This window comes from Acinonyx jubatus, chromosome B1 (assembly GCF_027475565.1).
Source record: "Acinonyx jubatus isolate Ajub_Pintada_27869175 chromosome B1, VMU_Ajub_asm_v1.0, whole genome shotgun sequence".
NCBI lineage: Eukaryota > Metazoa > Chordata > Mammalia > Carnivora > Felidae > Acinonyx > Acinonyx jubatus.
Genome location: NC_069382.1, coordinates 112,300,675 through 112,319,417, shown reverse-complemented (window position 1 = coordinate 112,319,417; position 18,743 = coordinate 112,300,675). Strand labels below are relative to the sequence as shown.

The 18,743-nt window shown below is 41.2% G+C and overlaps 1 protein-coding gene across 1 annotated transcript in view; it reads left to right on the top strand.

Moving 5' to 3' along the window:
• LOC128314277 (uncharacterized) overlaps positions 1-16,623 on the top strand; it is a 43,729-nt gene extending 27,106 nt beyond the window's left edge. Inside the window, exons 5-8 of the mRNA XM_053216168.1 lie at positions 4,546-4,725; positions 5,829-5,937; positions 13,485-13,523; positions 15,448-16,623. Coding sequence (XP_053072143.1) covers positions 4,546-4,725; positions 5,829-5,909 — 261 coding nt within the window. The 3' untranslated portion in view covers positions 5,910-5,937; positions 13,485-13,523; positions 15,448-16,623. The remainder of the gene's footprint in view (positions 1-4,545; positions 4,726-5,828; positions 5,938-13,484; positions 13,524-15,447) is intronic.
• Positions 16,624-18,743: the final 2,120 nt, after the last annotated feature.

The following is an 18,743-nucleotide window of genomic DNA, read 5'->3' as shown; positions in this document are numbered from 1 at the left end:
CTGAGGAGAGCTGGGAAGCAAAAGAACCCAAGACAAGGCCGTTGGATGTTTGATCACTATTAGTTCATTCCGTTGACGTGCATCAATTTAATAAACATGTTGGCACTCAAATTTTTGTCCAGTTAATGAGAGCTTTCTAGAATGCTTTTCAGGTGCCATTGTAGGCCTTGATGTAGATTATCTCACTTATTCTTCATCATGGCCCTCTGAAGCTAATAGTCACTTATTCTCCAGCTTCTAGTTCAGAAAGCTGAGGCAAAGAGAGTTTGAATTACTTGCCTAGGGCACATAACTAGTGAGAGAAAAGGAGCCAGAATTCTACTATATGATCATATGAATAAATGAATGAGCAAATACCTACTGCCTCCTCTCATTTGCCTCTAATAACACGTGAGAATGCTCACCTGATTGTGAACTTCCAATCACAAGACTGATTGAAAGACACTGGGTCATCTCTACTGTCTTCATGTAGATTTAGCAACCATGTAGGGCCCACTCAGTCTACTATCTGTGGCTCTGACCCTAGAATGGGGAAAGGAAAATGCAACCAACTACTGAGCTTTCTATATTGTGGGGAGCATGTTACATTTGGTTAGCCAATTAAAACAAGTTTCTAACAAAGAGACAGTTTCTCTAGGGAAAACAAGTATGTGAAAAAGATTACACAAATTTGTAAGGAGTTTACAGTTAAGTTGAAGCACACATATACCCACAAAAGGTAACAACATACTCAAAAGCAACCAGGATCCTATTATGACTTTTGCTTGCCTTAGCCACTTTTGCCTTTGTGGATCCCTTCCTTCATTTAAAAGTAACTAAGATTAGGAGCACCTGGGTGGCTCAGTTGGTTGAGCATCTGACTCTTGATTTCGGCTCAGGTCATGATCTCATGGTTCATGGGTTCAAGCCCCACATTAGGCTCCATGCTGTCAGTGCAGAGCCTGCTCCGGATTCTTCTCTCTCCCTCTCTCTCTGCCCCTCCCCCACTCACTTGCTCAGTCTCTCTCTCAAAATAAATATATAAACTTAAAAAATACATAAAAGTAACTGAGATTAGGAGCACCTGTGTGGCTCAGTTGGCTGAGCGTCTCTGATTCAGGCCACGATCTTGTGGCTCATGGGTTCGAGCCCCACATCTGGTTTTGCTGACAGCTCAGAGCCTGGAGCCTGCTTCAGATTCGGTGTCTCCCTCTCTCTCTGCCTCTCCCCTGCTCATATTCTGTCTCTCTTTCTCTCGAAAATAAACATTAAAAAATTATTAAATAAAATTGTAAGAATTTGACAAATACAGGGTACAAAGATGAATATAAACAGATTGGATTCATTGTTATATCTTCATTATTATTTTCTTTTTTCTTCTAGTTTTGAAAGAAATTAACATTAAAACATTTTTTGAGAGCCTGTAGGTACTATGCTGTTGTACCTAATGGATAAGTTTCCTTTTCCAAATAAATGATGCAGTGAGGAAAAAAAAAAAAAACAGAAGAAAAAGAGATTGTTTTGATCTGAACTATGACTCTAGGGGATTCAAAGTTAGCCAAGAAGATGATGCTAAGTGGTCAGTTTCCAGGATGAGGCAAAGATGGAATGGGCAGCTGAATAAAGTCCAGAGTGCAGTGGGAAGGAAGGGGGACAGGTGCACAGTGAGAGAGACCAGAGATTCCCTTTTATCTGATGCCAGCTGTGGAGATTGGGAAGAGATTGCTAAAAGACACTGTGCAGGGTGAGACAGAGACCAACATGGGCCAGTGTGGGTAGGGAAGGGCATGGGTAAAGGTGGGATGCTGGCCAGAACCCTTAGCCAGGGCATAAAGCAGGGGATCCTGGGGTAATGCTCAAGTACAGCGACGAGACTGTGCAAAGCAATCCGGAAAGGCACATGGAGCAGAGTGATATAGTGATACCATGAAGTGATCATTCTCTGTTGATGGTAATTTTATTTTTGTGCTCCTTCCTGTATTGCAGGGCCCACTGATCATCAACACCTAATAGCTAGAGTTCTGGATGTGAATGAATTAGGTTATACCAATTCGGTGCATCTTGTGAGACTTAAATTCATACCTAAATTGGGAGAAGCATGGACTTTGACACAATTTTGCAAAAGCAAAAACCTTCATGCCTAAACCCAGTTGAAGCCTGCACTTATGTCATATCTGCTACGCCAATCACACAGCCGAGCCCAGAATCAAAGAGGGTGAGGCAGATCACTCCCAAGTTACTTGACAAAGGGCACCAATGCAGAGAAGAGTGAAGAACTAGGGCTATGAAGTTGATACAATACAGGGAGTAACGTGATACAATCCCCATAATTAAAAGGACCACTTCAGTAGCTGTGTGGATCACGGGGAGCAAGACGGGAGTAAGAGACAACAGGGAGGAGGCTATGGCAATAGTCCAGGGTGGAAATGATGGTAGTTTGCAGTAGGGTAATAGTGGAGGTGGTGAGAACAGGTTGAGTTCTGGATATATCTTGAAGGTAGACTTGACAGGACTTGTGATGACTTAGATGTATGATACAAAGGGTAGACAAGAATAAAAGATGACTTCTGGGTTATTGGCCCAAGCAAGTGGATGTCACTTCCTTTGAGGCTCTAATAGTCCAAGATATGATCCATTCATTGGATGGTGATTACGTGAGTGGGTTCCTTTGTGATAATCCATGGAGTTGTACATGCCATGCATTTATATCCATGACTTTCTGTACTCATGTTACCTCTCATTTAAAAAGCCAGGGAAATATTGGTAGAAAGAGGCTCAGTAAACACTGGAAGTCAGCCCCCCTATTTCCTTGAACTAATTCGCCTTGGCTCATAAATTCCTCAAATATCTGTTGCATTCAGTTCGGACCTCTTGCCTGGATAATTGCAATCAAACTAACTTATTCCACTGCCTTTGGTCCCCTGTCCATCCTCACACTGCAGCAGAAAAATCCTTATAAAATAATACAACCACAGCTCTTTCCTGCCAAAAGTTACTTCCCAATACAGTAAAGGTCAAACTCTAGTACTTATGATGTAAACCCTTTCAGCTCAGGCTTCTCCATATCCATACCTAGTCTTTCACTGCTCTCTCCTTCCCACTCTGCGTTCTGGCCATCGCAGCTGTTTGCAGTTTACTCAACACCTTGGCCTTGTGCCTTCCTCTGTCTGCAGCGTCCTGCTTGCTTTGTGGCCCTGGGTAAGACCCTACTCAATTGCCCGCCCTTCTGTGAGGCCTTCCCAGTGTTCCTAGGCAAAACCTCACCCCTCCTTTGTGCCAGCACCTGGCCTTACACTTCCCTCCATGTATTAGGGCAAGTAGCATTTTGGGTTATAATTATTTTGTATTCGTGTTACAATTATTTTTTAAGGCATAGTTTATTTTCTTTTTCCTATTAAAGAGAACTGAATAAAGTAAGAGAGCTAGCCATTTAGGGATGGCCTGTATGAAAAGGTAATAGAAAAAAGGAAAAGACACCCCAAATCTTGCTATTTCAAAAACCTTTCCTTTTATTCTTTCCTTTCAGTCTTTTTCAACGCTTGTTTTTATTTTTTAATTTTTTAGTTTTATTTTTGAGAGAGAGAGAGAGGGGAAGCTTGAGAGGGGCAGAGAGTGAGGGAGACAGAAGATCCAAAGCAGGATCCGTGCTGTCAGTGCAGAGCCCAACGTGGGGCTTGAAATCACGAACCATGAGATCATGGAGCTGAAGTGTGATGCTTAACTGACTGACCCACTCAAGAGCCCTTGTGCTTATTTATAAAATATAGTTGGAAACACACAATATAAATTCTGTCTTGCTTTTTCATGTAATTTTGTAATGATTTTCTCTTGATATTTAGAAATATTTCAGTGGCACCTGGGTGGCTCAGTTGGTTAAGCATCAGTCGTTAAGCATCGTGGGTTCGAGCCCCGTGTCGGGCTCTGTGCTGACAGCTCAGAGCCTGGAGCCTGCTTCTGAATCTGTGCTTCCCTCTCTCTCTGCTCCTCCCCGACTTGTGCTCTCTCTTCTCTCAAAAATAAACATTTAAAAAAATATTTCATATGTTTTTGTAGAAAACCTATTTCTATGTCGTTTCTTAACACCTATACTTCTTCATGGTGTATTTTGTTTACATGTGTTATTTGCCCATCAACTTATTGGTTTAGTGTTTTTTATTGATTTGTATAAGATTTTCTTATATCAAAAATATTACTGAAAATTACCCATTTTCAGTTAAAAAATATCATTTAGGATTGAATTAGTCTGCAATTGACAGAAAACCAGGTATATTAGTTTTCCTCCCTCCTCTCCCCAGCTTTATTGAGGAATAATTGTTAAACAAAATTGTGTATGTTTAAAGTATAGAACATGATGATATGATATATGTATACATTGTGAAATCATTACCACAATCGAGTTAATTAACATATTTGTCGCTTCACATAGTTGCCTTTTTTTGGATGAGAATGCTTAAGATCTAGTCTCTTAGCAAATTTCAAATATACATGGCTGTATTGGTTTTCTATTGCTGTTGTAACAAATTACCAAGCTTGATGGCTTAAACGAAACAAACTTACTCTTAACAGTTCTGGAGGTCGGAGGTCCAAAATGAGTCTCACTGGGCTAAAATCCAGGAGTTGGCAGGGCTGTGTTCCCTTCTGGAGGCTCTACGGAGGAGAATCTGTTTCCTCGCCTTGTCCAGCTTCCAGAGGCCGCCTGCGTGCCTTGGCTGGTGGCCCCTGTCTTCGTCTTTGCAGCGGGCAGAGGTGAGTGGTCGTTCTCACATATAATTCCTCCCACCTCTGCTTCTACCATCACATCTTCTTTAGCTCTGATCTCTCTTTTGCTTCCGTTTCCACTTTTAAAAACTCTTGTGATTACACCGGGCCCACCTGGATAATTCAGACTACTCTCCCCGCTTTAAGGTTAGCAGAGTAGCAACTTTAATTCCATCTGCACCCTTAATTCCATCTGCACCCTTAATTCCTCTTTGTTGTGTAACATGGCCCAGCTACAGGTTTAAGGAATTAGGATGTGGACATCTTTTTTGGGGGGGGGGGCGAGGCGGGTGTTATTATATGCCCCGCCAGGCACCTCAGTAAGTAGTTACCTGTTTTATGCAAAAATAAGTCTATCCAGGACTAGTAGGACAATTTAATTAAACCATCAGGTAATCAGGTTTTCCCCGTCTTTTTGCTATATCATCCTTAGTGTATGGATCTGTGACCTGGTGCTTCTTGCCTCGTTTTTGCCAGATGGCTGCTGAACCTCCAGGCATTTCTTCCATGCTCCAAAAAGAAAAAAGGTGGCAGCGTGAAGGAACAAAATAAGAAAGGGCAGGCCAGCTGAGAATATGTCTTAGGTCAAATTCCCCAGAAGCAGGCCTTGGCCCGTTCTTGTGTTAGTGACTTACGTAGGAAGTATTTCTGGGAGAAATTGATGAGTAGAGTAAGGAAAACAGCATAGAGAAGAAGATAAAGCCACGCAAGGGAGTGCTGCAGCCCCATCTTGGACTCTAAGCATAAATCAGGCAGGTTGGTGTCCTCTCAAAGCCAAGTAGCTCCCACATTCAGACCCCCACCCCAGGCAAGGGGGAAGGATGGGGTGGTGAACACCCGGGCCTTTCTGACATATAGGCAAAGATACTCTAGTAGCTCAAAGGTCGTTGAAGAAAGTAACAGGTGTGAGCTGTCAGGATCAGAACCTCCAGAAACAAGAATGTTGTCACACACAGCAGATAAAGGGTTTCTGAGGGGAACTGGGAAGAGCACCAAGCATTTGCTGCAGTGTGTCTTTTTTTGTGAAGTTTCTCTGGATGCCCTCTTCAACAGTCTCCAATACTTTTCTTCTTTCCTAACTTACCACATAGCCACCCCTTGCTGCAAAGATGTCTAAGACAGGATTATTAATTGGATACCTTGCTCCTTTGGCAACACTGGAGTTCTGTTAGCAAGTAAATAGGAAAGAATGGACACCAGGTAGGCAATCATCAGAGTCTGCTAAAATATAATTCTCATTTTCTTTAGTTTTTATTAAACAGAGGATAAAATATTTTACGTAGTTGATATTTTCTTCTGTAATTTCATCTACTATTGTAAAATTAATCAATCTATATCATATCTGTATTTTCTAGTTTATAAAAATGTTTAGTTCTTTATAACTTATTTTGGTAAATAATTTCAAGTGGTGCTACAGATGATTACCCATACATCCATATAAACTTGCTCTGTGTGTGTGTGTGTGTGTGTGTGTGTGTGTGTGTGTTTTATGGCCATGCATGTATTCCACTCCACTAGTCTGTTTGTATATCCCTTCTTCAGTGCCACATTTTATTTATTTATTTTTTTTAATATATGAAATTTATTGTCAAATTGGTTTCCATACAACACCCAGTGCTCATCCCAAAAGGTGCCCTCCTCAATACCCATCCCCCACCCTCCCCTCCCTCCCACCCCCCATCAACCCTCAGTTTGTTCTCAGTTTTTAACAGTCTGTTATGCTTTAGTGCCACATTTTAAAGCACAATGTGATTTTATAACATATTTGTTACGCTTGTTTATTTATTTATTTTAAGGGGGGGCACCTGGGTGGCTCAGTTGGTTGGGCATCTGACTTCAACACAGATTGTGATCTCAGGGTTCGTAGGTTCGAGCCCCGCATCGGGCTCTGTGCTGACAGCTCAGAGCCTGGAGCCTGCTTCAGATTCTGTGTCTCCTTTCTGTCTCTGCCCCTCCCCTGCTCATGCTCTTTCTCTGTCTCTCAAAAATAAATTAAAAAAATTAAAAGTGAAAAAAGAAAAAAAAAGAGAGAGAGAGCGAGGAAGATTGAGCGAGATTCAATTAGATGATGATTAGGCTCCCATCCAGGTCTAACACTTTGTCATCCTGAGAGTTATGTAGCTCTCTGAAGTAGATTCCACTTGGCTGACCCTGTTGAGCCTAGCTAGTAGTGGCTGGTTTCAGCATGAATCAATGGATGCTCTTATATAAGAGGTGGGGTGAGAGAACACTTCTAGAAATCCATGGCTTCTAGTCTTCCTACTGGTACGCTTTTCTACTTCCAACCACCTGGGATAGCTTCCTTCCTAGGGCACCCAAACTAACTTTTCTAAATCAAAAATAGAGGAAAGCAACAACTTGAATCATTAAATAATAAAAGTATTTAATAAATAACTATAACTATTAACATATATTTAATTAATAAACTAAACTTCGACTTGTGCTTGGCACATAATAAACACAACATAGTTACTATAGTGTTTTTCACGCAACGTGTCCCCTAAATGCCACTCAGTGACTTTATCTGGTAATTTCCCAAAGGAGCTTTCCATCAAACACTGAAGAAAAGACTTGCCATGTAGGGCTTATTGAGAAGGGGACATGTCAAATTTCAAGTTGACAGTTGAGCCTTATTATTCATGGATTTTGCAATTGTGAATTCACCTACTTGTTAAAATTTATTTGTACCCCCTGCCCCCAATAGATATCGGGCATGGGTGGGATGGTGAAAACTTTGAGTTGCCCAACACACACATTTCTCAGCTGTGGTTGAACAATCCGGCACTGTATTCTTATTTCTGTTTGCACACGATAAACAAGTATCCTTTTTGTGGTCAATTTAATCTGCTTTTTGTATTTTTGTGCTTTTTGTTGGTATTTTTGCTGTGTAAAATGGCCCCAAGAACAATACTGAGTTGCTGTCTGTGTGCAAGAGGCTGTGACCCTGCCTTATGGAGAAACTTCCTCCAGTAGATAAGCTTCATTCAGACACAGTTGAAGTGCTGTTGGCTGTGAGTTCAATGTTAATGAACCAACAGTATGTGTTAAATAAGATGTCTTTAAAGAGAAACACATACAAAATAAGGTTTTGTATTGATTTCTTGACAAAAATGTTGTAACAAGAAGCTCATAGGAGCTTAACCCTGTATTTTCCCCTGGGAACACTGGCTCAGTGTTTGCTAATTCAGTGGTTGTGGTGACTGTACAGAACATAACTACCATGAGTAACAAGAATCAAGTGTATTTTCCAAAGGGATATGGGGCTGCTTGTGATTTTTAACCTTTTTAAAAAATGTTTATTTATTTATTTTTGAGAGAGAGAGAGAGAGCACACACATGTACATGCACAGGCATGAGCAGGGGAGGGGCAGAGAGAGAGGGAGACAGAGAATCCCAAGCAGTCTTGCACTGTCAACACAGAGCCTGACGTGGGGCTCTATCTCACGAACTGGGAGATCACGACCTGAGCCGAAATCAAGAGTGGGACGATCAGCCAACTGAGCCACCCAGGTACCCTAACCCTTTTTTTTTTTTTTTAAGAGAGAGAGCAAGCAGTGTACACATGCAAGTGGGGAAGGGGCAGAGGGAGAAGGAGAGAGAGAATCTCAAGCAGGCTCACACCCAGTGCAGAGTCCAAGCAGGGGCTCAATCGTGTGACTGTGAGATCATGATCTGAGTCCGTATCAAGAGTTGGTCACTTAACCGATTGAGCCACCCAGGCGCCACTTTTTTTTTTTTTTTTAATGTAGTCTCCGTGCTCAACATGGGGCTTGAAAACTCATAACCCTGAGATCACAAGCCATGGACTCTATTAACTGAGTCAGCCAGGCACTCGTGATTTTTTAACCTTGAGTGTTCCCATGTCACCTCCTGTTCCCCAAAGATGGGACTCCCTGTATCTTATTTGGGCATGACACAAGAAGCATTTATAATACCTGTGACACCCACTCACAGTGCCTTCCTGTTGAAGTCATTTAGACCCCGTTAGTTATGAATTTTCGTTATTTTCTTTAACACCATATATTGTATGTTCAGTTTTGTCATTTAAAAAAAAAAACAACTGATTGCAGTGCCTGGTCTCAGTTGGGAGAACATGTGACTGTTGATCTCAAGGTTGTGGGTTTGAGCCCCACATTGGGTGTAGGGATTACTAAAAAAATAAAATAAAATAAAATAAAATAAAATAAAATAAAATAAACAAACTTATAAAAAACTGGTTTGTTTTGAGAAGCACTGAATATTGGTTTTAAGTAGGAAGAGAAAATTGCACCCTGATTAATGGTGTTGTAGATTCCTCAGTGACTCAGGAAAGCATTTTCTTAATGAATAGGCATCATTAAGTTCAACCATGTATCAAGCACTGCACTAAGCACTTTATATACATAATTTTATTGTATCCTCACAACAATGCTGCAAAGTCATCTTATTGTCTTCATTTTGTCAGTGAGTATAGATCAGGGAGCTAGATTCAAATCCAAGTCTATTTGACCTAAAGTTCAGGTCTTTCTACTAGAGCGTTCACCATAGGCACTACTTGGTCATATTACCTGTCCTTCCTTACAGGTGCTGGATAAAACCCATTAGGAGAACATGAGTCAAGTTTACTCATCCAGACTGAATATGTCACATTCACACCTTCTTGACCCAAGGTAAAGCAAACAAATGAAAAGAGCATGAGACATCTTCCACAAATTTAACCCATGCTTCAGTACTTTAACCAAAAGAGAGAAGTGTACACGGGGGAAAAGGAAAGACATACACCAAGCCATCTGCTTTTATAATACATTAATAGTAAATACAAACAAATATTTGTGTTATATCTACATGTCATTAGCTGTGAAAAAAGCACACAATTCCAGAAGTGGCACCTTTAGCTCTAGCATGCAGTGACAATGAAACAGTAGTTGCTATGCCAAACAAATAAAATAGATCTCTCTACCAATGCTTTCAGGGTAATGGTAATTAAATAGATTTTTGGTCAGTCCTGTCCTATATCCTGCACTAAGTTGATTAACCTGTTTAATGAGTATATGAGAATGACCAAAGCTGACCTCACATCAAAGAGCCCCATTGTTGCTGTTAGCTGACCTGAATTTTAATTGTGCACTAGGTTCTTTAATTGCACCACAGATGTGCTAGAGAATAGAGCAGGTACTTTAAGCGGCAGTGGGTTTCTTTTCCCAGATGTGTTTGGTTGCTCCAAACATGCAATATCAGATGCTATTTTGCATATCCAGGCTCTGAACACTCCCCCTCTTTGCAAAGACTCACAGTTTAACAGTTGTTTTTTGATATAGTTGGCAGTAGTGATCAGTTTTATCTATATGGGAAAACTTACCTTTGTGTATTACTAAACATCACAAAGAGATTTAGGAAAAAAATCTGTAAATAAATCAGCTGTGAATAAATTAGAATCCAGTCTTCAGGACTCCTTTAAGGCCTCAAGCCTCAGTCTTTAGCCTCCAAGAGGATTGTTAGAGGCAGATGTGACTTCCTCAGTGTGCTGTCACCAAGGGCCAGCTGTTATTTCAAGCTGCAAGTACCAGATCATAGAAAAAGGAAGCTAGTTCTTACGTGATAACACTCATTTTTTAAAAACCCTTTAACATGTGCTGTAGTCTTCTTTCCAATTTCTCTTTAACTTGTTTTGGTAAGCAAGTTGAACAGGGTATTTTAGCTATCCACCTGCAAAAAGACGATGACACTTTGAACTCATGTTTCATTGTGGCACTTTCAAAAAATTCAAACAGAAGTCATAAACCTCTGCTGCTTAAGACTTAAAAAAAATAAGGTGGCTTAAAATCTTTTTGTGACAAGACGTTTTTTGGGGGGTGGGGGCGGATAGGGAGAGGGCATAGATAAATAAGGATAAATAAAGCAACTTTTGCTGCTCTCTAGCTATACTCTTCCCTGCCCCCATTCCTGGGGTAGAAAGTGGACCCACTGAGTGGGAAGGGGCTCACATGACTTCTGTCATCCACTCTGCGGCTCATCAGCTGTGACAGATCCCAGATGTAGATGTGAAATGGCACCCAGTCCAGGATGAGTGAGAGGCATGTAAACAGTGGAAATGGCAGTGGGGATGGAGGCAATGTATGGGACCAGCAGGAGACCCCAGGGTGTGTCTGTCTCTAATTGACCAAGTAGCTTGCACAGTCCTGCAGTCTTGGATTCTCAGGCTGCCTTCTTTTAGTGCTTTTCTTCTCCTGCTGCCTGCCTTGCTCATTCAGCTTCTTGTCTAGACACTAACTCGTACTGTGGCCTTGGGGCATTCATTTAACTTCTTTGGGCCTCGATTTCTGCAGCTATATACTATATACTACATTATCTCCCAAGTTTGTTCCATGATGCTGTTTTGTGGTTGTCTTAGCAGAGTATTTGACTGAATGATTAAACTTATTTCCCCTTTCTTTTTTTGAGGTATCTTTAGATTTTATTTCATGTCCCTCCACAGCAAAAAAAAAAAAACCCACAAACAAACAAACAAACAAACTAAACAAACAAACAACAACAAAAAACACCCACAGGGGCGCCTGGGTGGCTCAGTTGGTCAGGTCATGATTCCAGGGTTGTGGGATTGAGTCCCACATCCGGCTTTGTGCTGAGTGGAGAGCCTACTTGGGATTCTTTCTCTCTCTCTCTCCATATATGTGTGTGTGTGTGTGTGTGTGTGTGTGTGTGTGTGTGTATATATATATATATATATGTGTGTGTGTGTGTGTGTGTGTGTATGTGTGTATATATATGTGTATATATCTATATCTATATCTATATCTATATATCTATCTATATCTATATCTATATCTATATCTATATCTATCTTTTCCCCTCTCTCCTGGGAGAGGCTTTCTCCCTCTCTCTCAAAACAAATAAATTATATATATCTATATATCTATATCTCCACAGTCTATTGGTCATAGGTGGTTTTTTTTTTTTTTAAAGATTTATTTATTTTTGAGAGAGAAAGAGACAGAGCATGAGCAGGGGTAGGGGCAGAGAGAGAGAGAGGGAGACAGAGAATCCGAAGCAGGCTCCAGGCTCTGAGCTGTCAGCACGGAGCCTGACTTGGGGCTCGAACTCATGAACCATGAGATCATGACCTGAGCCAAAGTCAGACACTTAACCGACTGAGCCACCCAGGCGCCCCGGTCATAGGTGGTTTTTTATAGCTAAGACAAAGTTGTTGGACTCTGGATAGTCAGAAGATGATGTTGGGGTTTCCCCCTAGAATTGTGATTAGTTCGCTAAAGAGAAGAAGTATCTATATCCGTACATGCTGGTACATTATCACAGTCAGAGAGGGGCCATGTAAGGAAAGTCAGGAAAGGTGAGGGCCAGCAAGGGTGTTGGTGTCGTTGGCAAGATCCCATTAGTGGTGATTTGCTCCCCAAACAGAAAGTATTAGATTATTTTATTGTTTGGGGAAGATAGCTAACACATCAGCAGGACCTCTCCTTCACACAGTAAGTCAGCAGGAGGCTAAGGAATTTTCTTTCTTCAGTGTGTCTGGTTGCAATTAATCCCATGTCTAAGTGGGCACTATTATGTTTCTTCACTGTGTTGACTGGTATACTCCACAGTGAAACCTTCTGTAGATGTTGAGGACAGAAGCAGAGGCTCAGAAGCACAGTTCTGGAAAAGCAGGATTCAAAGCACTTTCCTTAGAGTTGCTCAGGTGGGGAACAGCCCTGGAGGTGGTGAGGGGAGCAGGGGAGGTGAAGGAGGGAGTGCAGAGGTTGGAGGGGTGGAGGAGAAGGAGAGTCCACCGAGACTAGTACCATACAGGTCCCTCTTTGGAAGCAACTCTTCCGGAAATGCTCTGCCTGTAAATACTCTTTCTTCATCATCAGAAATCTCGTTTCCTTGCTCTGTGCTCTTTTTTTCAAGTACCATGTCTGAGCCCCTTCTGATTCACATTTTGGTTCCAATCAAATTAGAGGTGAGGAGGCAGCATCAGGGTTATGCTAAGGTGTCTGGATGTTGGTCCTGTGTTTCCTCACACCCTGTGCAGAGAAGACCCAATCATCCCCCCTAGGAGATGCCACTAAAACCTGAGGAACTTATGGTAAAGGGCGGGGGAGGAGGTGAAGTCTGACCTTACCCAGAACGCAAATTCAGGAAAAGGATGCCTAGACCTGCTCTGTGAGGAGGAAAGAGTGTAACTTCTGTGGGCAGGAGCATGTGGAGATGTACCATCAGACTCACAAAACATCAGTTCTAGAATCACACTCAGATTTTGCACATCTGTGAAATTATTATTATACTGTAATAATTGTTGGTTAAACAGACAAAGAAAGATTTTACCCGAGCTATCATGGTTCATTATTTTCTCCCATTTGGAAGAGATGGCTCAAGTTGTGGCGGATTTGTGAGTCCTCTTAGGCAACAGGCTTTGGAATTAATTTCTTCCCCCAAAGGGTTCATTTTGGCTCTGGTTCCAGTCACACTTACTATCTGTGTGAACTCAATCAAGTTTCTTGATTTCTTTGAGCCTCAAGTTCCTGACCTGTGACCTGCACATAATAATATTAGCTATAGGGAATGGCTGCTTTGAAGACCCCATAGGAAGTGTCTTTGTGAATGTACATTATAAATTACTGTATACATTTTAATCTTTTGCTTCAGCCATAGCAAATATAGACTATTATGCACCTTTTTTTTTTTTTTTTTGGTATTAGCCTCGTTCTAAGTTCCATTTACTGTCCTTATTTTTGTTTTTTTTATTTCTTTCCACTTCCAATGTACAGATCTGCTGAATATATAAACTGTTTTGGGGAAAAGACAGGGTATGTATAAATAATCAAATAAATTTAAATTATAATTTTGCTAGCGGATTGCTAAAAGAATCAGAATGATATGCTAATATGTCAACCTTCCCCACCTTACCACCAACGTAACATTAGCCCTGCTAGCTTATGTGAACCTCCATCATTGACTTACAGTATGCCAGGTGCCATCTGTGGCACTTTACTTGTCATAAGGTTCTAGGGGAGGTGATACCGATCAGTGTTTAGTTGATTGACCAAATCAGTTATGTTGCTCACCTTATATGGCCCAGGAGCAGACAGATTTTTGACTGTAGGCCATGTACCGTCCAGGGCTACCAGCTTGGTGCCACCATAGGCTGTCTTCTTGCGGAGACATCTCCCAGTTCATACACCTGGAAATGGTAGGAAAAATCCATTCATTCATTCCATAAACAGTTAATGAGCCTCTACTATGCACCAGCTACTATGGCAGGCACCCCGGGGAATGTAGGAATGCATGATGGATGGTCCCTACCCTCTGGGAGTACTTAGGCCAGTGGAGAAGCAATTATATAGGTAACTAAGTAGCTTGATGAAGTAGGGAGGTATGGCAGAGTGCTTGATGCACAGTCCCTGGAGCTGGCCTGCTCTGTCATCTACCAGCTGAGTGGCCTTGGACACGAACCTGTCAGTGCCTCAGTGTCCTATCTATGTCTACAGAGTGTTAATAATAATGGTCGTGGTGAGGTTTACTTAAATCAACACATGTAAAACATGTAGAACAGTGCCTGGCACCACAGAAAGCCCTTGATAAAGGATGATGATGGTGATGATGATGGTGGGTGTGGTGGTGATAAGAGGTCCAATGTGGAAGGCATGTCAGTTATCCAGGAGGCTGGGAAGGGCATGCAGAACTGGTCTTGTTGGCAGAGGAGAAGGAGTTCCCTCCAGGTGGAGGGTTCGGCACTATGGGCACAGTTAAGGTAAAGAGAAGGATGTTCTATGTTCTCAGAATTTTTTTAGTCAAGCAGGAACTGCTCTCAACTCCTGAATTCTGAGCTTGATGCTAGAGTGGAGACAAACATGGCATGTTTCCATCTCAAGACCATTTTGTTTGTTACCATGGCTGGTAACAAACAAATTGACTGGGCTGGATAAATATCGTTTGTAAGCAAATATATGCTTTTGTCAAATAGACATGGTCAGTGCCTAGAGAGGCAGGAAGGTTGATAGCAAGAAGAACTTGTCTTGTTAATTCCAGGTTGGGGAACATCTTGTTAGGAAAATGAACAAATCTGAACGAAGGTTGATGGTGTGGTCTGAGTTTAGCAAATTATTTCTTAGTCCTTTGCTTTCTTTAAAAAAAATAAAAAGTCATGGGCAGGTTCATGACCCACAAGCAAATGATATCAATGTTGAGCACAAACCCCAACCCCCCAAAATCCCTGGCATTTTTTTTATCCTTCTTATTCCTAGAAATGTTCCTTTAAAAAAATAAGGGACATGAATTGCTATGAGTCTCCAAAAGGACAGAAATTACTAAAAATAAAACAAATGACAGGTAGTGAGAAAAAGCCCCACCTAACTATAGCTGGTACATAAATAAGCCCACTTATATATAATTCAGTGTATTCTGTTAGAAAACATTGAATTCCCAAACAGAATAATCAGTTTAAAATTAATGTGGTTTATTAACAATTAAAAGTGATAACACAAGCTGAAGAAATTGGAGGTGAAATGTTGAGTTTCCTTTGATAGGTAGAGTAATTACAAAGTGTGCTTTTGAAGTTCAAGAAGACAGCCTTAGGACACAACATTTTTAAAGTAAAAATTGGCTTGCCCTCTGTTCAAGTGATTTATTTTGCACTAAGCAATGGGTGTGAGACATGATGTGATTTAAAATTTCATCCCTTGATGGAACTGCTTGAGGGTGACATGATTTTTTTCTTTTTTCTTTTCTCAGCCTGCTCAGCCTATGAAGTTTCCTATCTAAAAGTTAATCTTCTGAAATTCCTTAGGAATTTAAGGAAACCTAATCTTTTGGTGTGTCAACAAAAGGGCCTGAGTATATTGCTTTCCCTCTGACATTCAGGAGCCTCAGAGTGCCCGAGTGGCCCCTAGCAGGAGCTGGTGCTTACCATGGCCAAGCAAATCCAGCCATTCTTGTTTGGTTGCCTATTAAGTAATTACCTTTGGGAAACTTCACCTCTGCCATTAAAAATTCTCTTTCTCTCTTAAGAGAGCTTGAAAGATGTGGGGGTGAATTGAGGAGGGGAGGCGTAATATCCTTGAAGAGGAAAGTTAAAAGGAACTGGGATTTGGTTAAAATAGAAGTTTAGATTATCAAGGGAGCAGGTTATTGAGGGAGAGAAGAAGAGTCATAGTTTAAAAAACACGTTGATATTTTACATGTTTCAGTGAGTGCTTCATCTCTATTTTCGCCAAGGAAAATAAATGCATTTAATGGATTTTTAAAAGTTTTCAATAGTCTATTTATTAGAAAGAAAAAAGAACTTGTAAAACAGTCTCTTATGGTATGCTAGTAAATGCTCAAAAACTGGCTGTCTCAGCGAGGGGAGGGCCTGCCCTGATCTGTAGCGTTTGTCAATTTCCTTGGTGTAAATGCTCCCATGATGGTGGATCCTATAAATGTAAAAATGTGAAGCTGGGGAGAGACGTAGAGAAACACACCATTATTCTTTCCATCGTACAGTTCCAATAAATGGAGATAACCCGAGGAATGTAGACAACAGTAAAAAGTTGTAAAACAAACAAACAAGGAAGTGATGAGTTCTGAGTACTTTTTATCTTTGTTTTTAATCCAACTTAATTATAAGTTTATATAAATTAATTTTTAATTCTGACTGTGTTTAACAACCAGCTCACAACTTTTCCTGAACATTTAAGGTGGCTCTCAAGAACCAGTATAAGCTCGTTCTAGCATGTCACTAAATACATGTATGGTATCTGTGGAAAGGGGTTTGGAAGGTCACATCCCAAATTACTGACCGTGGTAATTACCTCTTGGTGGGGAGTTGTCATGGTATGTGGAAGGGGACCTATGTGCGTGCGTTACTCTGTATACTTTTGTGTGTATTGCTAGTATAATAAAAGTGAATACAAGATGGTTTTTATAAAATATGTACTGTGTTTATACCAATACCTCCTTTCCCTCCTTTCAACGGAACCCAAACCCTTGAGGTAGCATGGCTCAAACAGAGGGAGTGTTGGACTAGGCACTAAACAATTGGTTTTTAATTATGCTTTGGCCTCTGACAGTCTGGGTAACTAAGAGCAAGCTATTTGATCTCTCTGAGCCTTGGGATCTTTGTCAAATGAAGATATTTGAAGTTTATCTGGAAGAGTCTATTCAGTTCTGTCTAACCTTTACATGTCTGATTATTTTCTTATCTCATTCAATAAGTATAAAGACTACACACCCAGGGACAAAGAGTTCTGTGAAGTCCCAACTCACCACCGATTTTATTTATTTATTATATTATTTATTTATTACTTATTTTATTTCTTGACTTTTCAGAAGATTATGGACTTGAAACTCATGGTCCCTGTTAATAATCATAATGATTGGCTGGGTTGAGAGAACGGGGGTTTTGGAAACTAGCTAAGGGCAGGCGCAGATGTTCTCAGATTAGCAATATTCCTAGAAGAGGGCTTGTTGGTTGACTGGCTCACTGATGGTGTGTGTGACGAGGGGGCCTGGAACTTGTGCCCTGGAGGAGTTCTCTCCCTGTGCTGCCTGGTTCGCATTCTTCTGGAATGAATTTGCTTGAGTAGCCGTCCTGAACATTGGTCTTCATTGAGCTGACTCTAGTCTCCGACCAGACAAATTAAGAGTTTGTTCTCAATCAAAATAATAAAATGGATTTTGACGGTTTTTATTTTTAAACTGTAAGATAGTAGATATTCATTGTAGAAAATTTAGTAAATACAGATGAGCAATAAAGAAAAAGGGAAGATCGTTGATTTTAAAGCGTAGAATTTCCATTTTTGTTTGCCCCATGTCTTACTGGGCAAGCTCATCTGGAGCAGCTGCTTTGTGTATACGTATCTGAACATATGCGTGTTTGAAATAACATCATCCTTCTTGAGAGTGAGGCACAGCATGTACGCAGCGCGTGGGCTCTGGAGCCCACATGCTCAGGCTGGAATCCTGCCTACACCTGCTGACTGTGCGACCTTGTGCACTTCACCTTGCCGCTCTGTGCCTTAGTTAGCTCATCTGTAAAAAGGGGACGTAGAATGTGCCTCGTAGGTTTGCTGTGAGGACTGAGTTGAGAACATAAAGCCCTTATAGAACAGTGCTTGGTACACTATTCAGTGAATGACAGCTATTTTTATTTTATTCTACCATATATTGCCTTACCATCGTTTACTAACCTTGCTGTTGGGCATGCAAGTGGCTTCTGATTTTTCACAACTGAGATGAGATCTCTTATAAGTTACAACTTTACGTATATCCTCAGGATACAGTCTTAGACCTGGAATCACCGAATATGCACATTTTAGTGTGCATATTTAACCACATATTGTAAAAATTAAAGTCCTCTCTAGACGCAGCTTAAAGAACACCCATGTGAGTGCACAAACAGGTGTGTCCCATCTCTCCCTCATGTCAGTGCCACTGAGCAGATTGGGCTTTCACATTCTTTATCAAAATGAGAAGTACATCTATTTCCATAATATATACAAATCTGTGCTTTTCATCTTAAATGCAAAATAAATGCCCTGAGATACCATTAAACTGTGAATAAATCATTAAATTGAAAGCAAGTGTTTTTTCCACAATTATTTCATCTGGTTGTGCCTAGGCATGGAAATACTTCAGTGTTGAGCAATTTCCCCCTTCCCCCCACACCTCCACCCCCCAAGACCCAAACTGCACCCCACCTGGCCCCACTACTGGGCAGCAACAGTGGAAGAGACACAAACTGCCTCAGGGAGAACCTGTACACCAGAGTCTGAAGGCAAAGGGTATTCCTGTCTCTCCTTCCCAGCCTTCTTGTCAGGCAGACTGCACTTCCTGCTGCTTTGAGGCAGATCCTTTCCATGGCCTGAGGGGAAGATGCTTTGTCCATCCCTTTGGGCTTGTTACTGTGCTTGAAAAGTGTGTTAGCCTGGCTGAGAGGGATGCTGATGAGGGACAGCTACAGTGGGCAGTATATCAGTCAAGGTTCTACTGAAGACCAGAACGTGCAAGACACTGGAGACTCTCAGGCAGGAACCGGAACTGCTATCCAC